Here is a 20,219-nt window from a genome sequence, read left to right as displayed (position 1 = left end):
ACATTTATATTTTCTCATTTATATTTTCTCAATTTGTTTCCTGAACAGAAAGCTCAAATACTGTTCTGTCCAGTTCAAAACCGGACACCTGGCAACCTTAGACTTGGGTGATATTTGTCTTTTGAGGGAATGGGAGTGATTTTACCTCTGTTATCCACTAGGGCTGTGTCTAGACTGCATCCCTTTTCCGTAAAAGGGATGCAAATTAGACACATCGCAATTGCAAATGAAGCGGGGATTTAAATCTCCCCTGCTTCATTAGCATAAAAATGGCTGTCGCTTTTTTCCGGCTCGGAGCTTTGCCAGAAAAAAGCGCCAGTCTAGACGCGGATCTTTCGGAAAATAAAGCCTTTTCCGAAAGATCCCTTATTCCTCTTAAAATAAGGAATAAGGGATCTTTCGGAAAAGGCTTTATTTTCTGAAAGATCCGCGTCTAGACTGGCGCTTTTTTCCGGCAAAGCTACAAGCCAGAAAAAAGCGGAAGCCACTTTTATGCTAATGAAGTGGGGGGATTTAAATCCCCGCTTCATTTGCAATTGCGATGTGTCTAATTTGCATCCCTTTTACGGAAAAGGGATGCAGTCTAGACACAGCCTAGGAGTTTACAAAGGAGAATACAGGCAGTCCCCGAGTTACGCGGATCCGACTTATGTCGGATCCGCAGTTACGAACCGGGCACTTCCTCTCCCTGGTCTCGAGCAGACCAGGGAGAGGAAGCAAAGCGGCGGCAGAACGCGCGGCCAGCTGACAGCCCAGAAGCGTCTGGGCTGTCAGCTGGCCGCGCGCTCCGCTCTGCTCCCCCCCCCCCCTGCAGACCAGGGGGAGGGGGAGCAGAGCGGAGTGGAGCAGAGCAGAGCGGCGGAACGCGCAGCCAGCTGACAGCCCAGACGCGTCTGGACTGTCAGCTGGCCGCGCGTTCTGCCGCTCTGCTCTGCTCCGCTCCGCTCTGCTCTGCTCCCCCTCCCCCTGGTCTGCAGACCAGGGGGAGGGGGAGCAGAGCGGAGCACGCGGCCAGCTGACAGCCCAGATGCGTCTGGGCTGTCAGCTGGCCGCGCGTTCTGCCGCTCTGCTCTGCTCTGCTCCCCCTCCCCCTGGTCTGCAAACCATGGGGGGGGGGGGAGCAGAGCGGAGCACGCGGCCAGCTGACAGCCCAGATGCGTCTGGGCTGTCAGCTGGCCGCGCGTTCCGCCGCTCTGCTCTACTCTGCTCCCCCTCCCCCTGGTCTGCAGACCTGGGGGACCGGGAGCAGAGCAGAGCAAAGCTGCGGAGCCCGAGGGCAGCAGGATAGCCACGGCGCGTCTGGGCTGTCCCGCTGCCCGCGTGTTCCGCCGCTTTGCTCCAGACGCCTGTGGTACAGCAGCTGGGGCGCTGCCGGTTGGTCCCGTAGCGCCGTTCTGGGTGCCACTGGACCAACCCAGCAGCACCCCAGCTGCTCTGCCCCAGGTGTCCCCTAGTCAGCAGCTGCTGAAAATGACCAGTGGCTGACTACAGGAAGCCCCTGCCCCGGGCTTCCTGGAATCAGCCTGATCAGTTTCAGCAGCAGCTGACTTGGGGATGCCTGGGGTTCTTAAGTTGAATCTGTATGTAAGTCAGAACTGGCATCCAGATTCAGCCACTGTTGAAACTGATCAGTTTCAGCAGTGGCTGAATCTGGACGCCAGTTCCGACTTACATACAGATTCAACTTAAGAACAAACCTACAGTCCCTATCTTGTACGTAACCCGGGGACTGCCTGTATCTCTGAAACCAGATAGAGTTCCACAGGGTTTTACTAGCAGGAGCTTTTGAGGGAAGAAGTTGTTAGTGACTTCCTTTCTCCCTTGGCCACACCTCCTTCTCAGCAGCTATACTAGCTCCATACAGCCCTCTGCCCCAAGTAAGTGAAGATGCATGCCTGCTCCAGAACAATCCACAAATGCCTACCATGCATGCAAGGCCTCACCCAGTAGGTTGACTGTTTAAGTATTTGTCCACAATAGAACAGACTTTGAGTCAAAGAGATTGACTCTATTGTCCAGTGGTGAAGGTGCCCATTCTGGGAGGTGAGAGACCTAGGGTCCTACCCCTTGCTCCAATCATTCCTTCATTATTTATCCAAAGTTGAACAGCTTCAACAGGAAAGACTGAAGGAGCCTCACATCACAATATCCCACAGCCCAGTAGTTAAGATCACTCTTATAACATGATTTGAACAGGGGTCTCCCACCTTTCTCCCCATCAAACAGAGAAGGGAGTTGAATTTGGATCTCCCAGCTCCCTGGTAAGTGTGCTAACCATTGAGCTAAATAAGTTAGCTGCCTTCCTACAGCAGACTGATTCTGATTCATGTATTGCTAAGCAGAAATAGGCACCTTCTTGCAGCCCCAACTGCCTGTTTTTGAGGGACGAGAGAGGTTTGTCAGCATCTCCCATTAGCTAGGTTAAGCAGTTCCCTGTTTTGCTTGGTTACTTTAATTGGATTGCAGTGAGTTTCTATAAAAGATGCCAAGATGCCCAGCATTGCAAGGCCTAAGTCCCCTAGTGGATCTGGGTCTTTTTGCTACTACAAATGGATTCTTGTACTTAGAGCCCTGCACAGATATAAAATTTGTATCTGCATTTGTATCTGCAAAAATGATCTGCAGATACCTACATCCACATCCGTGGATGTGGATTTCTCCAGATATAAAGAATGTATAGGTTGAAACTTTCTAGTCTAGCACTCTCAGTACCTGACTGGTTCTGAACGAGAGAATTTTCTGGATCACAGAAGGTTAGTATTGTCTAACTTTAGCATTACCAACACTTGCACTGCTTAGTGGGCTGTTAGAGGAAATGTAGGGGTAAATTAGAGCTAAATAACAGCACAGAACACAGAGTTAGGACTGGTGGCTGTAAACACACTTTATGGGACCGCTGGAAACTTGTCCATATCCATGAAAAGTGGACATTCAGCTAACTAAAATCATTCCAGAAGACAAATGTTTCCAGACCAGAGAGGTCTGGACTAGAGACCCAGCAAATTTGCAGGGTTCTAGATAGTCAATTTGTATCTGCCTCTGTATCCATATCCACAAAATTGAGCTTTGGATATCCATGGATTTGCAGGGTTCTACTTGTACTCATTCTGAATCTCTGGTCCTCCACTAACCTTTACCAAAGATATAACTGGCCTAGTACTAAAGTTTGCTAAAATATATTAATGCAGCTAAACCTAGCAAGAAACATTATGTATTGGTCTTTTTAAATGGACACTCATTGTATTTTTTCACTAATGAGTTATCCTATTAATGTGATCCAGACTCACATTTGTTTTGTAAATATGATAAGCTAGAAGGAGTATAAATTAATGCATTTCAGGATGTTGCATAGTATTCTTAGAAATATAGATGCCTGTTTCTAGAATGTTTTTGCTTTTTCATGTAATTTCAAAGTGTAAAACTGGAAAAATATTTAATGTACATAAATAACTATAGTGACTACTGGAGTCCCTGAGGCCAGATTCTAATACCTTTACTCATGTTGAACAGTACCTTTCTCCAGTCCCAATGAAGTTAGTGGTATCACTTGTAGAGTAAGATCTTACTGAATAGGAATCACAGTAAGAGAATTTGGACTGCGTATTTTCTGAAAGTTCAGTGGCAGCTATATCTCTCTGTAAATATTTAATATTTTTCTATTGTATTGAAGCTATATTTATCTCCGAGTTTCTTTGTATTTGGTAAAATAAATCAATGTTAAAAAACTGGAACAAACATTGTGCTATTGACTAATATTGGCTAATATAGTTAAGAAGAATCCAAGACACTGAATAACAAACTATCTCTTATTATAAATCAATATTTTTGACCTGTTTTGCCCAATTCTGCGGCCAATCCCTATGTTCCATTGGGTTTCTCAAAATTCTTTTGGGTTTGAACAATGAAGAGGATAGATGTTTTTCAGCTGTTTTCGTTTTAATTCACAAACAAAACATTTTAAAAAGATGTTGAATTTGAACGTGTTTCAGAGGAATCCAGCCAGCACTCAAAAGCAATCATTTATTTTATGTAGAAAACTTTATGTAGAAAACTTTAAAAAAATCTGACTACGATAATGGCTGGAAATGAAGAGTTAAACAATCCAGCAACCTTTTCATGGTAATTTAGTCCTTCATCACATACTATCCCAGATTCTTGATTAACACCACCCCGTCCACCCACACATTAATTCATTTGGACTTCCAAAAGCTTTTTGGAAAAGTTGCTGAAAAGAGAATACTAAGCACACTAAATTGTCAGGAAGTCTCAGAGACATTTTTCTACAAAGGAATGTCACCAAATACAGATATGGGTATGTCCACACTACTACCCTAGTTCGAACTAGGGTGGTTAATGTAGGCATTCGAAGTTGCAAATGAAGCCCGGGATTTAAATATCCTGGGCTTCATTTGCATCTTGCCGGGAGCTGCCATTTTTAAATCCCCGTTAGTGTGGACTCCATGCCCGCAGCTACACGCAGCAAGGAGTAGGTAGTTCGAATTAAGCTTTCTAATTCGAACTACCGGCACACCTCGTTCCACGAGGAGTAAGGGACGTTTCAGAATAGTGGGTTATTTCAAAATATGGTGCTGTCTACACAGTGCCAAATTACAAAATAAGTAATCTGAGTAGCTCAAATTGTGTATTTTATTTTGACCTACGGTGCAGTGTAGACATAAAAAGATATGAACAGCCATACAGGGTAAGACCAATAGTCCATCCAGCCCAGTATCCTGTCTGCCAACAGTGGCCAATACCAGATGCTCCAGAGGGAGGGATCACAACAGGTCATCCTACATGATCCCTCCCCTGTTAACAACCTCCAGAGAAACAGAGGCTAAGGACACCATTTCTTCCCATCCTGGCTAATAGTCATTGATGGACCTAACCTCCATGAATCTATCTAGCTCTTTTTTGAACCCAGTTAAAGTCATAGCCTTCCCCACATCCTCTGGAAAGGAGTTCCACAGATTGATTGTGCGCTGAGTGAAGAAAAACTTCTTTTTGTTTATTTTAAACATGTTGCCTATTAATTTCATTTGGTAACCCTAGTTCTTATATTATGGGACTAAGTAAATAACTTTTCCTTATTTGCTTTTCCCACATTGGTCATGGTTTTATACACCTCTATCATATCCCCACCCTTAAACTAAGGGCTGGGGGAAAGACGACAGGTGCAGAGATAGATGCATTCCCAGACATTAACTGGATATTTCATTATCAAGCCAGTCTCTCCTGCCTCTAACAACTGCATTTTCACATCAAAAGCTATGAATGGAACACTTCCAGCCTACATAATTAGCCTCATTAACACTGGTCCTACAATTAACAGGTACTCTTTTTCCTCCCACTCATAACAAATATCTTGGTTCTGTTATTTCCTCTCCAGCCCATCATCTCACGAAGTGGTTTTATCCACGAAAACGCATGATATTATATATATATTTGTTAGACTCTTTTAAATGCCACAGGACTACTAAATTTTCCAGGGATGAAAGATAAAGTCCCACATGAGACTAATATGGCTGCACAAGGAGCTTTTTAGTTATCTACAAACCAAAAGGAATGCATACAGGAAATGGAAGGAGGGGCTTCTCCCCAAGGAAGTATATATGGAAAAAGTGCAACAAAATCAGGAAAGCCAAAGCAAGAGTTACAACTGGCAAGAAATGTTAGAGACAAAAATGGCTTTTACAAATATATCACAAGAAAAAGAAAGATCAGGGATAGTGTGGGTCTACTGCTCAATGGTGAATAGCTCAGTGGTCTGCTAAACCCAGGGTTGTGAGTTCAATCCTTGGCGGAGGCCATTTAGAGATTTGGGACAAAAATTCATCAGGGGTGGTACTTGGTCCTGCTGTGTAGGCAGGGGACTGGACTCGATGACCTTTCAAGGTCCGTTCCAGGTCTAGGAGATAGGCAATCTCAATTAATTAATTAATGGTAATGGAAGAAGATAAGGCATAAATTAATATTTGATTTTTTTTTATTTAAAATGAAGTTTGGTAAACTAACATGATAAAGTTAAAGCACTTAATCTGTTGAATGATTTTGATTAGCCATATTTCCTTTCTTATACCCCCGTATGTTATGTTTTTATACTCCTGCAACCTAATATGAATAATTTATTACTTAAGGTATTTAGAGATAAGTGAAGGCATTTTGTCATTATGGGTGGTTGGCTGGTGGTCCATGGAAAGGTTTGCCTTGAGCAGGGTAGGCCACAGGCCAAAAAGTTTGAGAACTATTGGACTAGAAAACCTGTGCAAACCTTTGTTTCTATGATTCTGTGTCAGTAGACCGTAAGGAATATTTGGAGTTATAACTATTCATATATATTGCTTGTCTCTTAAAAGAACTGACAAAGAACTGGAGAGTCATTGAGAATGGCTCAGTGAACTCAAGGTGAAGTGGCAAATAGTAAATAAAATATGTGAAGGATGGGATAGAAAACAGTGCAAAAGATATTGTAATGTCTATATATAAATTGATACTGCACCCTCATCCGGGACACCATATTCAGGTCTGGTGACCCTCCAGTAGGCCTATTATACACTATAGAATAAGGTTGATGTCAGGCAGCTGATGTCAACCTAACTATGTAAGTACTTACACTGCAATGGTAAGTCACCCACTATACCGACCTAATAACTCTACCTCCCAGAGAGTCATAGCACTTAGACCAATGTAGTTAGGGTGACACAATGTCTGGATAGACACTATGTTGCTCACATTACCTGTTGGCTGTCAACCCTACATGTGGGGCTCATAGCTGGGCTTCTCACCCTTTTCTCCCTCTGTTGCTGACAGCCCTAGTTGCCAGGCTCAAAGACAACTCCCTTCATCTACCTCCCACCCCCTCCAGCACTGATCACCTGAGCTATCAACCAGTTGCTTGGATTGTTGGTGCTTGGGCAGGGGGTAATCCAGTTGTCAGCTGCAGGGCTGTAGCTGTCAGTGGCCCAGAATGCCTCACTTCAGTCAGTGGAAGTACTCTGGATGAGGAAGTGCTTTATTCTGCTCCAATTACTGTGGTGGTTGTACATCTACTTAACTTTGTAGTCTAGACAAGGTCTTAGAAAAGAAATTTCAGGAATAGGAAAGGCCCCGAGATACGTAGTGATAATGTTTGGAGAGCTGGAAAGGCTTCAGGCCTAGCAGAGGTTTGAAAAGGAAAGGGTTTAAAGAGGGTGGAGATAAGAAGGGACATGATGGAGACATACAAATAGAAATATTGACAATAGGATGCTCTTATTCACTCTCTCTCATCTTACAAGAACAATCAAACACTCAACTGGTAAAGCTGAAAGGAAACGCATTTAATGTTATAGAAATTTTCTTTCATACAGGGAGTATTTGTAACTCCTTAAACTCATCACAACAAAATATACAATATCAATACCAACAGCTTCTAAGGATTCAAAAAAGGATTAGACATTTATATAGTTAATATAAAAATAAAGAATATAAACACTTGTTCTTCAGGGCAAAATACAACCACTAACTGATCGGGCAGTTTTATGCCATAATTGTTCATTTAAGAATTTTTGAACTTTTCCTGGTACTGGCCACAGTCTGAGACTGAATTCTAGATGACATGGTCTCCTTATGTGGCAGTTCTTATCTTACTCCATTTCTAGGAATGTAGAACTTCAACAGGTTATAAGGTTCAACAAAGGTGTGGGCAAAACCAGATTCAGGGAATGGACAAGGTTTTAATTCAATGTGGTTCAGTAATTATTTAGCAATAAATTGATAATATTTTGGGGACAGCAGCAATGACTTTGGTTAAAGTTGATTGCAAAATGGTTTCCAATATTATACTTTATTTTTGGTTATTTTTATTGGTTGTCAACTCTATAAGGTGACATTTCCACTGTTTATCTATTCCAGAAGGTAATTTTTTTTATATAACTGCCTTAGACTTCAAACTACTGTTGTTAGAAAGGTTGTTGGCTGTTTTCATTTCCTTTGTTCTGAAAAATGGCTGAAGAATTTTTGCTTATACTTTCCAAAGACCTTTAGAGGCAGGCAGCATTAAAAGTTTTGGGTGACTGAAAATCAGGTACTAATAAGGAAACAACCAAACATAGTGGACTATAAAGGTAATTGCTACTCCCTATTATGATAAACTTGAGGTACTGTCTGCTGATGGATAAGATGGTTCTGTGTATAAAAACGTAAGTAATACAATTAACATTAATGAACATTTACTAATTTCTCAGATCTGGTATATTCAGTTTGAAAATACAGAACATATTTTTTGCATGAACAAATGGTTTCCTGTATTTTATCAATTTTCAATATCCAGTTTACAAAGGCATGTTTCCCATTACTTTTATGAATAAATCAAAAGGAGCCAATACAATTTCATTGCTTCACTTATCATTCTTAAACACATTCCCTTTAACTTTGATAGCACTGATGTTGTCAAATAGCATTAGCCCAATTACCATATTAATGCACTGTAAGAATTAAAGGGATTATTTAATGAAGCCAAAGCTTTACCAACCTTAATCATCTGAATTAAGTTGAGATGTCAGGTACACGTGTCTAACCTGACTTGCACGTAGTACAGATATGTTGACTTAATGCTTATAAATGAGGCCAACATACAGGATTAAGGAGGTGTGCAATATGGTTGGCTGTAATCAGTCCATACTCACGCAACCACAGGAAAGGACAACACTTCTGATCACTGCAAATTTAGTAGACTGTGACAAATTCAGACATGGTAAGAGCATATTACACCAACTTCTAATATGGGTCGTGTTTTTCTCTATTATAGCAGAATGTGATTCTGCTGTTTGCTTGTTCCTTCCTTTTCTCTCTTGCAGCTTCTGTTCTTGTTACTCTGCTGTTGGTTATTCTTGACCTTTTTTGACCTTTTTAGTTGAATGAGAGCTTTCAAATAAAGTTCTATATGCACTATGGGTAATGAGTAATGTATCCTGGATTCACAAGATATGATTTGTTCCCCACTGTCTCAGTTAAATGTCTTCAAACCATGACAGTTCTTCGAAGGAAGGGAGATTAACCTGGCATTGAGTGTCTATTCAGCAGTTTGTTTTATAATTTAATAATGACAATATAATTATGTAGCTGGGCTGCTGGCACACGCATATATAACATACTCAGAAAACTCTGCTGATATCCAGGAGCAAACTGCATCTCTTTAAAAAATTAATGAATGCTGGATTGTAGTGTCTATTTCTTGTAATAAGTGCACATCTCATGCAAGTGTGAGAATTTTCAGATCCTTATTTTTAAGCAATCTAACTTCTCCCTTATTCTGCCCCATTACACATTATTTTAATACCTTGTACTTATGCCATTTTTATGCCATGGCCCTCAGAGCATTTTAGAAACCAGTAACTTAATCTCAGAACACTGCTATGAGGTGAATATTGTGGCAAAACTGTGAAAAGCCTTCATTGGAGAGGTTAAAAGCCACTACTGGCATCTAAGTAGGGTTAATGGTGAAGGTCAAATCCTCAGACAAAGGTAAAGGCAGCAGAAGGTCCCAAATACATTTGAACAAATGTGGTTCTGTTGAGCAGAGTGAAGTGGTATGTGGAGATGCGATGCCAGTGTATGACATTGAGCTATGCTTTAAGAGTTGGGGGAAGGTCCATCCACTGAAGAATGGGGAGAATTGATTAGATGGGTGCCAAATGTGTTGTGAGCAGTACATTTATAACTAGGAGGTGCCTTTAGCCAATCCCCTTTACATATTGAGACAGAGCATCCATGAGCTACTATGCTTACAGCAGGCCTATGCAATGGCTTTGCAGCTGATCAGTGGACATCAGAAGCATTACTGTAATGGTTTTTCAAAACACCCAGTGCATGTCCCTTTTACTCAGGCTTTGTGGAATAAATACCAATTGTTTAGTGCCTCAAATTAGGAATTGAGGCAATTTGTGACATATCTACTATATATTTGAGAGAGTTTGTGTCTCTGATCATCTGTCTGTCTGTCTAAGAACTCCTCATAAACAATAGGATCACCAAATTTGGTGTAAAGCTTCTTTTTATCATAACTTAAAAGCAAGGGAAGGGTTTGGTTATGCCAAGAAAATGGGATGTGCCTGGAATGTGATTGCTTCTCATAAAACCAAACAGAAAAGAGAACTACCAGGCAGGTGAAAGAGGCTGGCTGGGGGCTTGTCTCCTCATTTGGGACTGCCCCAGACCTGAGTCTCCTATCTCCCCAAGTGCTCTTCAGAGAGGATGGTGAGGAGCTAAAGCTCCCCACCAATTCATATGGGGACATTACTGGCTGTTCCTCTTCATCAGGGAGTGAAGGGAGACTGCACAGTTTGCTATATTCCTCACTGTGCACTCTGGGAGCGCAGGAGGCAGACAAACCTGGACCTGCCCCAGTCAGGGGACATGCACCCCTCCCCACCAGTGCCCACTGGAGCTGTGTGACCATGGAGAGACACTTCTCTCCCAGCCCCAAGCTGCTGTGGAGAGAGAGAGCTGGGGAAGTCTTTTCTCCACAGGGCAGCCTGCATGCTGAACCACTCATTTCCAACCCCACTCCAGAACAACGATTTAAATGAAGCACGCACATTTTCATTTTATTTTCCAAAAAACAAAAATTGAATTAAGGAGCCAAGCAACGCTGGGTAAATCTTCTAGTTCCTTAATGAAAGGAGGTTTATAACAGCAGCATAGCCACTAGGGAGAGAGAGATATCCCCTTCCATATTTTATTACCCTGTTGATGTCTGACAGCAAGAACTCTTGGGCTGCATCTAGACTGGCATGATTTTGCACAAAAGTGGCTGCTTTTGCGCAAAATCTTACTGCCTGTCTACATTGGCCGTGAGTATTTGTGCAAGAACACTGACTTTGTACTGTACAAAATCAGTGGTTCTTGCGCAAATATTCCGATGCTCCCGTTCAGGGATAAGCCCTCTTGCGCAAGTATTCTTGCACAAGAGGGCCAGTGTAGACAGACAAGTTAATTTATTGCAGAAGAAAGCCCGATGGCTAAAATGGCCATCGGAGCTTTCTTGCGCAAGAGAGCGTCTACACTGGGCACGGATGTTTTTGTGCAAAAGCAAATCTTTTGCGCAAAGGCACATGCCAGTATAGACACACCCTCTTGTGCAAATACTTTTAACAGAAAAACTTTTCCGTTAAAAGTATTTGCGCAAAATCATGCCAATCTAGACGCAGCCCCTCTGTCTCAAGGTAGTGCTTGCTTTGAAACTCTACAAAACAGAATGAGGATGTTGTAAGAGAACTTAGGTGTTGCTCCCACACAGCTAGTTAAGTACCTAAGCAAGGGCTTTTCAGTAGCCTGACAACAAGTCACACGTGGAGCTATGTTAGCAAGCCAGCAGTGAAATACTGAGAGAGGGTTGAGGAGAGGCTAAGGGTTTAGGTATTTAAATTGCTCACCTGATGCATCTGGCTGATAGACCAGCGGTAGTTGCATCCCTTTGTTTGAGATTCTCAGATGTAAACCTTCTCCAGGTGGTCACCATGGCTACATCTAGATTGCATCCCTTTTTCGTAAAAGGGATGCAAATTAGACATATCGCAATTGCTAATGAAGCGGGGATTTAAATCTCCTCCACTTCATTAGCATAAAAAGTGGCTTCCACTTTTTTCCGGCATGGAGCTTTGCCGGAAAAAAACGCCAGTCTAGACGCGAATCTTTTGGAAAATAAAGCCTTTTCCAAAAGATCCCTTATCCCTCTTAAAATAAGGGATAAGGGATCTTTCGGAAAAGGCTTTATTTTCCAAAAGGTCCGCATCTAGACTGGCGCTTTTTTCCAGCAAAGCTCCGTGCCGAAAAAAAGCGGCAGCCCTTTTTACGCTAAGGAAGCGGGGGAGATTTAAATCCCGCTTCATTAGCAATTGCGATACGTCTAATTTGCATCCCTTTTACGAAAAAGGGATGCAATCTAGACGTAGCCCATGGGTACATCTAGACTGCAGGCTTTTGTCAACAGAAGTTTTGTCGACAGATACTGTCGACAAAGCGTCTGTCGACAAAGAGCGTCTAGACTACAGCCAGTTCTGTCGACAAAGCAAGCCGCTTTGTCGACATGACAATGTAGATGCAAAGGACAGCATAGATGCAATAGCACCTTCTTTTTCGACAGAACTCTGTCGACAAAAGGCGTTATTCCTCGTAGAATGAGGTTTACAGCCGTCGACAAAACTGCTGAGTTCTGTTGACGTTATGTCGACAGAACTCAGCGGCAGTGTAGACGCAGGTATAGTTTTGTTGACAAAAGTCTACTTTTGTCATCAAAACCCTGTAGTCTAGACACACCTCATCTGAGCCAGGTCACCCTTAGTTTGTTGAAGCCCTACTGGTTGTAAAAGTCTCTCTTTATCTGTCTCCTGGTCACATGAGATTCCTCTCTCAAACTTTTCTTGAGTTTCCCTGTACCATCCTGCCTATAATGGCCTGCAGTTAGCCCTCCCTATCTAGTTTAAAAATCCTGCTCTGGAGTCTCAAGGGCTTTGGCCTAAGCATTGCTGCTTCCACCTCCAAGGCTGTGTCTAGACTACATCCCTCTTTCAACAGAGGAATGTAAATTAGACACTTTGAAATTGCAAATGAAGCGGGGATTTAAATATCCCGCACTTCATTTGCATAATTGCGTAATAGCACTCTTTTGAGAAAGCACCATTTTGAAAGCAAAACTGCGGTCTAGATGCAGTTCTTTCGAAAATGGCAGGCTTTTTTGAAAGATCCTGTACTCCTCAAAAAATGAGGAGTCTAAACCTCAGTTTTACTTTCAAAATGGTGCTTTTTCGAAAAAGCACCATTACACAATTATGCAAATGATGCGTGGGATATTTAAATCCCCACTTCATTTGTAATTTCATAGTGTCTAATTTACATCCCTCTGTTGAAAGAGGGACGTAGTCTAGACACAGTGTACGATACTTAAGGTGCGGAAACACGGCTGCTTCAGGACTTGAGCACCCAGAGGCTCAGGTAGTACCTGAGCTGCAGCTTTAAAAAAATCAATGGTACCTCATAGGGGATTTAGGAGCCTGTCTCCCTGTTTACGCATCTGAATCCCTTTAAAAAAAATCTGACCTAGCTTTTTCACTGAATGGTAATAAAGTCCCATCCACAAAGGCTAAAATTTAACTGTGGTGAGGATGTGATAGAATAAAATGTGTATTATTTATTGATTACTTCAAATTTTAAAAATACAACTCTGTGCCCAGAAACATAGCTGCTAGTATCTCAGCTTGCCTGTTGTCATTTTGCATGACACCACGATTACATGATGTAATTCTGAGTGACAGCCATAGCACATATTCTTAAAGAATTTAATGGATTGTGGGTGTGATAAATACCCAGACTCATTCTACAGTCAGAACACTGTCAGTGAGAGAAGCAGTGAATAAAAATGGCTAGAGGAGTTTGCACTCAACTAGTCTCTGGAGTTCTATGAGAAATAAATTTTGTTACTCTTTTATTTCTATCCATACCCAGTGCAAAAGCCAGGAACTACATACTGAGCTGTAATTTAAATGTAGGTTAGGCTATCATTTTGTGCCTCTGCCTGTCTATTTGTGTCCAAACAAAAAAAGAGCCAGTGCTGGAATCTAAAACCTGCTCATCACTGGGCAGCCATGACAATTACTGTACCACTTTTTTTTTTTACAGACGACTAAATAGAGACACAGAATGGAGGAGTTACATCACCTAAATCAGTAACTAGAAATGGAAATAGAATCTAGAAGCCCTTATTCCCATATAGTCTTTTATTCTAACCATTTTACCACATGGTTGCAGAAAATATATATTTCACACCATTTTGTATGAGAAATTCACTCCTGTTTGTGGATTGAAATCAAAGATCTTCCTACACACTTTCATCTGAAGTAAACAGTTATGAACATTGATTATCTCTACATTGATTATCTACTGTGTGTGGGCATGGGGGAGGGAGGGAGGAGGGGACAAGCTAGCCACTCCAAGTACAGTATAACTCCGATAGTCCAGCATCCAACTGTTTGGCACTCCCGATACTCCGGCATCAAAATGCCAAGCACTCCTGACCAGCTGATTAAAAAGCCTGCCGCTCAGCACACGTGCTGGCTCTAACCAGATGGAACATAAGGTTGGGGGGCGAGGGAGTGGAATTGGGATTGTGTTACAGTATGGAGAAGAGTGTTTTGCTTCAGCGAAGGGGAAAGGGGAGGGGAGAGGCAGGAGGATCAGGTTACAGCACAGAGGAAACGTGAAGCGGAAAGGGAAGGGGAGGGGAGAGGGAGGGAGATTGTGTCCTGGCCAGCTGTTAAGCCATGCAGCTGTACCGGACCTCCCGATTCTCCGGAAAATCTGATAATCCCACACCACCTAGGTCCAAAAGGTGCTGGATTATTGGAAGTCTACTGTACATGCCTACTCCTTGGACAGATCTGTTTTCAGGTGCCTAATCAAACATGCTGTCATGGCTACTCTCTATTTTTAGTGTGTTGGCTCAGTCAGAGCTAGAGTGGATATATCTTTTTAAACTGGAAATTACAACCCTGTCTCAAAGCATAGTCATAACCATAGTAAGGGACAGCCTCTGCCCTGAAGAGCTTGCAAGCTAGGATAAAGCATGGTGAAATATGGGAAGTGGGAGCCTCAAAATCAGATAATAAAGTCTATCAGGCACCTATTAGATGAGGGCATTTTTAACTCTTGCTGATCTGGGCAGAATTCAAATGGGTGACCTACAGGTGAAATGCTCTTTTAGTTCATTACCAATGTCCTGAGCCACCCAGTTCCCCATACGTGCTAATATTGCACCTTTGAAAATGAAACTTGCCTTCTGGAAAGATAAGTTTATGAAATCAAGATCTGACTTCTTGGCATTGACATAGGCTGGGTATCCCACTCTTCAAATGCACAGGCTCAGCCCCAACACTTTGTTCCTGATCTCCAGCACACGCGCTATCTTTGCCACACCCAGCTCTTATAGGGAGAGCTCCCAATAACCAAATACAAATAACTGAAAAACCAGCACAACAACTCTTAGCATACAATCCCAGTTTACTCTTAAGTACAGCATTTTATGATATGAAAGCATGCCAACAAGTACTCCACATCTTTGCATTAATTTATATATTGATCTATCCATACCTGGCTCATCAACAGACATTGACCTGTTAATTTTCCACAGCACATACTTTTTCTACATCCAGTATAGGAGCAACTAGTGTGGGATAAGCATCCCATGTGGAGCAGCCCAGGTATGGATCCACAACCTATCCCCATTGCCAATGAGTTACACTAGTAGTTGTGAGACAGCAGTGACAGGCTAGGCATCAGGAGCCATGGTTTTTATTCATGATTCCTGGAGCTGATTGGGGTGTATGCTTTACAAACTGCATAGGTAAATGTAACAATCACCCTTGTTGGATCATTTGTAGGGCAGGAAGCCAAGGCCTCTCAAAGTTAAAAAAAAAGACCCTCTATTTCTTGAGCTAAAGAACCAGTTCTCGTAGGCTGGAACTATTAGAAGAGTTATACATTTGCTTGAGAGAGGCAAGGAACCACCCTGTATTAGTGTCAATTGCACAAGCCCCTAATCTGACATGTTTATTTTGAAAGACTATACAGCACAGACGTTGAGATAGGGCTCAGTTATGTTAGACCCATGGGTTCCAGTTCCAGTGTTGCTTTGTGAAAACTCTCAGTTCCCTTATCTGTGAATATGGTGAATCAGAACTTCCTCCAAGGTATGAAATCTTGGCTCAAACTAAGGGCTGTGACGGACACAGAAATATCAACAGTCATTGCTTTCTAATCAGTGGGGGTATGTCTACACTACCCCGCTAGTTCGAACTAGCGGGGTAATGTAGGCATACCGCACTTGCTAATGAAGCCCGGGATTTGAATTTCCCGGGCTTCATTAGCATAAGCGGGGAGCCGCCATTTTTAAATCCCCGCTGCTTCGAACCCCGTGCAGCGCGGCTACACGGGGTTCGAAGCAGCGGGGATTTAAAAATGGCGGCTCCCCGCTTATGCTAATGAAGCCCGGGAAATTCAAATCCCGGGCTTCATTAGCAAGTGCGGTATGCATACATTACCCTCCTAGTTCGAACTAGGAGGGTAGTGTAGACATACCCTGGAAGAGCTAGAACTAACATACCTGGCCTTGCTGCTTAGTGTGGCTTCTATGACACTGTGGGACAGCATGGAGGGGTCCCTCACTGCACCTAAAAATCACATGAAGTTTGCAGTCTTTTACACTATCAAAAGATGATTTGCATTCGGGGCTCAAGTCACATTACTTGCAGTAAATGCATGAGGGTGGGCCACACTGTAGTGACTAATCTGTCTTGCATATAACAGAGTCATAGTGTCCCTAACGTCTGCCAGAAGCTGGGAATGGAAGACAGAGGTTGGGTTACCTTTTCTGTTCATTCCCTCTGAAGCTCCTGGCATTGGCCACTGTCAGAAGACTAGAGCTAGATGGACTTAGTATGACTGTTCTTATGTACCTAGGGAACAACTGTTCTCATCCATTGACTACCTATCTTTTCACCTAAATTTCCTCACAGTTAATTATTTAATTAACCATTTCATTATTTGGGTTGCCACTGAGGGTACTTCTACATTGACCATGGAGGGTGATTGCAGCATTGTTGACCTGCATGCCCACACTAACACTAACCAGGGGAGCCAACAGTCACATTGGGCCTTTGGACAAGGTGAAGAGGGGCTCTGGCTCCATGCTCCAAGAAGGGGCAGGATCTCAGGTGGAAAGGGCAGGGCCGGGGGTAGCCAGTCCTGAGCCACCCAGAACAAGGTACTCCCCACAGCGTTTAGGGCCACCTGGAGTGCATGGCACATTGTTCTGGTGGTGATTTAAAGGGCCCACTCCGGGTGCTACAGTTGCTGTAGTAGCAGCGGCAGCAGCTAGTGGTTCTGGTCTCCTTTGAATCACCAGACCCCCTTCTCAACTCCTCCCCCCATCAGTGGGCCTGACATTAACCTAAGTAAGATAACTAAAAATATTAGTGAAGAAAAGGTGGAAAATATTCCACATGGTCCATATAAGCCTGCTGAAGGTTGTGCTGCTAGCTCCCACTGAAGCCTGCATAACTGTGTCCTTCACTGCAATTATTGTGCACACTAGCAAGATTAAAGCTAGCACAGGTATATTTACCCAAGTTGCTATTGTACTTCCAATTGTAGTGTAGACATACTATGAAAAAGCTGTGCTGCTTACTGAAACAGAAATATACCTACTGCTGACATACTTAATAAAATACATGCTTTTGATTGAAGAGAACTTTTTTAGGGCGACTAAATTAAAAAAGATGCAGTGGACCTTTATAGCTATGGAATTAGATTGAGGGTATCTTGTTATTTCACACACCGTGGATGTAAGGATGCAAAAAACCTCCATGATGTCAAATCATATAATATTTGACACTGTGCATTGATAAATTAGGTTGTGTTGTATTGTATATGCACAAAAGGACAAGTAAAGGATCTGCATACCTAAAAATCACATGAAGTTTGCAGTCTTTTACACTATCAAAAGAAGATTTGCATTCGGGGCCCAAGTCACATTTTCTGGTTAACTGAGTGCTTTAACTATACAAGCTCAATAATCACTTACCGGTTGCTTTTTATGGCATGTATATACAGATGTGTATATTTATATTTGTTTGCACTGTGTCATTTCAATTTCTGATTATTTAAACCAATTTTATCAGGGTATCATAGATTCCCTTTTATGTACCCTTTTATGTCTTCATAGCTGGCAAATGGAAGGTGTCTCTCCTCACCAGTGATATCCCATCTGCAGGAACCAGCTCACAGGTTTATATTATATTGTATGGGGATTACAATAATTCAGGACCTATCTTTCTGTATGGAGAAGAAAGGGAATTGTTTCAGAAGGGCAATGAAGACATCTTCACTGTAAGTAATTAAATATTCCATATATTGTGTATTGTCCTTGGTGGCCTAGCAGATTACATAAAATGAAATGAAAAGGACAGTCAGTTTTTGCACAGTAGACCAGGAAACAAGTAATGCTACATTTAAACACAGAGCTAAACTGAATTATTTTTCTTAAATGCCAATTAAGTTCAATATAATTCATTATGAATCATATAATTACTGTGTATAAAACCAAATAATTAACTGCAAAGACTAGAGAAGCCAAACGTTTGGGTTCCTTTTTGAGACTTAAATCTGAAATGAAACAGTAGAGCTCAGGTGGGAATTAGGTGTCTAAACACCTTTGAGAAGCAGGGCCTTAGTCTCTGCCTCAGTTCCCCATCTGTAAAATAGGAATAATGATCCTTCTCTATCATCCAAAGGTGATTAAAGACTGTGAGATGCACAAACAGTATAGGGATCATAGAAATACCTATGATGGCTATTTTAATACAAAAACATCAGCACAAAAACATAATACACATGAACTCCAAGAGTGTCTTGGAAACCCGGAGGAAAAAGAAAATGGCAATAGTACAATAGAAGCCAAATTATCAACAGAAAAGCAAATTTCATTTAAAGCAGTGGCTTCAGAAACAGTCTTAGGGTACGTCTAGACTACCGCGTTTTGTCGACGGAAGTTTTGTCGACAGATACTGTCGACAAAACTTCCGTCGACAAAGAGCGTCCAGACACATTGAGTTCTGTCGACAAAGCAAGCTGCTTTGTCGACAGAACTCCATAGTCTGGACGCAGTGTTACAGGTAATAACACCTTCTGTCGACAGAGTTCTGTCGACAGAAGGCGTTATGCCTCGTAAAATGAGGTTTACCAGCGTCAACAAAACTGCTGAGTTCTGTCGACGTTATGTCGACAGAACTCAGCGGTAGTGTAGACGCTGGTATAGTTTTGTCGACAAAAGTCCACTTTTGTCGACAAAACTAGGTAGTCTAGACACACCCTTATTGAGGTTAAAGATCTTTTGAAGCACTGAAGGATGCACCCAACAATGGTCCAGGGAGCAGGTAGATTAGGGTTGCTTATACAAAAGCAAACACAATTCCTCTTCCTACCTTTGTTCCCCCCCCTCATTTCTCTCCTGTATCTGAGCCATTTGAACAACCTTTTTAATGCCCCTCTGGACTAGTCTTGCCATAGGCTCTCTCTGTTTGACAGGCATATCAGCAGAAGGGAAGCCAAGCATTTGCCTTTATGTAGCTCTGTGCAGGAAGTTCTTTTCCCAAAGCACACAGGAATTAGTACCCAAGGGTTTGCTTCACATGCACTTCTGCAGTGTAAGTGAATTCAGAAGATGCACATTTCAGGATGTTGCACTGGGAGTAAAGCAATTTCAATGAGTGAGCTAAATCACAGGAAAACTCATACCCGAGGTTGAAAGATGTTCACTAGTAAGTTCCCAAAGGATGATCTTTAAGTTGATAAGAGCACCCTTGTTCACACCTTGCTGTTTGGCAGATTAAGGGTATGTCTACATTACAAAGTGAATTCGAAATAACAGCCGTTATGCAAACCGCTATTTTGATTTTAATAGCAGAGTGCTTATTTCAAATTTGGTAAACCTCATTCCACAAGGAATAATGCCAAATTCGAAATGGCTATTTTGAATTAAGTGCTGTGTAGACACTTAATTCGAAATAGGGGGCCTCCAGCCCTTCCCAGGGAGCCCTGGTGGCCACTCTGGGCACAACCAGGAAAACTCTTCTCCTCTCCCGCAGCCCCGGGGCTCTTAAAGAGGTAGAGTCTGGCCACTGGGCATGTGCCAGGCCTGCCAGCAGCCGCAGACCCTCACCTAGTGGCCGCACAAGGGCAGACAGTGGCAGCCAGCCATCCCCCGCCCAATCCCCCAGCACCCAGGGGCCAGCCAAGGGCCGTAGACGGTGCGCACCTGCCTGGACTGGTGCAGAGATCATGGACTTCATTGAGGTGTGGGTGGAAGCCCCCAATGTCCATGATCTCTGCACCAGTTGGAGGTATGCCATCACCATGGCCCACAAGGGACACAGGCGCACCCAGGAGCAGGTGTGCCTGAAAGTTAAGGAGCTGCGGCAGGCGTACGCCAGGGCCACCAGGGGCGGTACTGCAGCAGGGGCTACCACTTGTCCCTACTTCCCCAACCTTGACTGAATCCTGGGGGATGGGACGGTCCACGCCAGGCCAAGGGTCAGCGAGCCGGGAGCTGAGGGCCCTGACCCAGGAGCAGCAGAGGGGACACCACCAACTGTCCCGGCACCGGAGTCGGCAGGGTGGTCTGGGGAGGC

At 42.9% G+C, this 20,219-nt stretch overlaps 1 protein-coding gene across 6 annotated transcripts in view; it reads left to right on the top strand.

Annotated features, from left to right (window-relative positions):
- The window catches only part of RP1 (RP1 axonemal microtubule associated), a 334,459-nt gene that overhangs the window by 56,264 nt on the left and 257,976 nt on the right, over positions 1 to 20,219 (top strand). For all 6 annotated transcript variants that reach the window (XM_075920698.1, XM_075920699.1, XM_075920700.1 and 3 more), the window contains one exon: positions 17,756 to 17,919. In XM_075920698.1, the coding sequence (XP_075776813.1) occupies positions 17,756 to 17,919 (164 nt within the window). The remainder of the gene's footprint in view (positions 1 to 17,755; positions 17,920 to 20,219) is intronic.

Source organism: Pelodiscus sinensis, chromosome 2 (genome assembly GCF_049634645.1).
Source record: "Pelodiscus sinensis isolate JC-2024 chromosome 2, ASM4963464v1, whole genome shotgun sequence".
Lineage (NCBI taxonomy): Eukaryota > Metazoa > Chordata > Testudines > Trionychidae > Pelodiscus > Pelodiscus sinensis.
The sequence above is the reverse complement of the archived record's forward strand: the minus strand, read 5'-3'. Positions and strand labels throughout refer to the sequence as shown.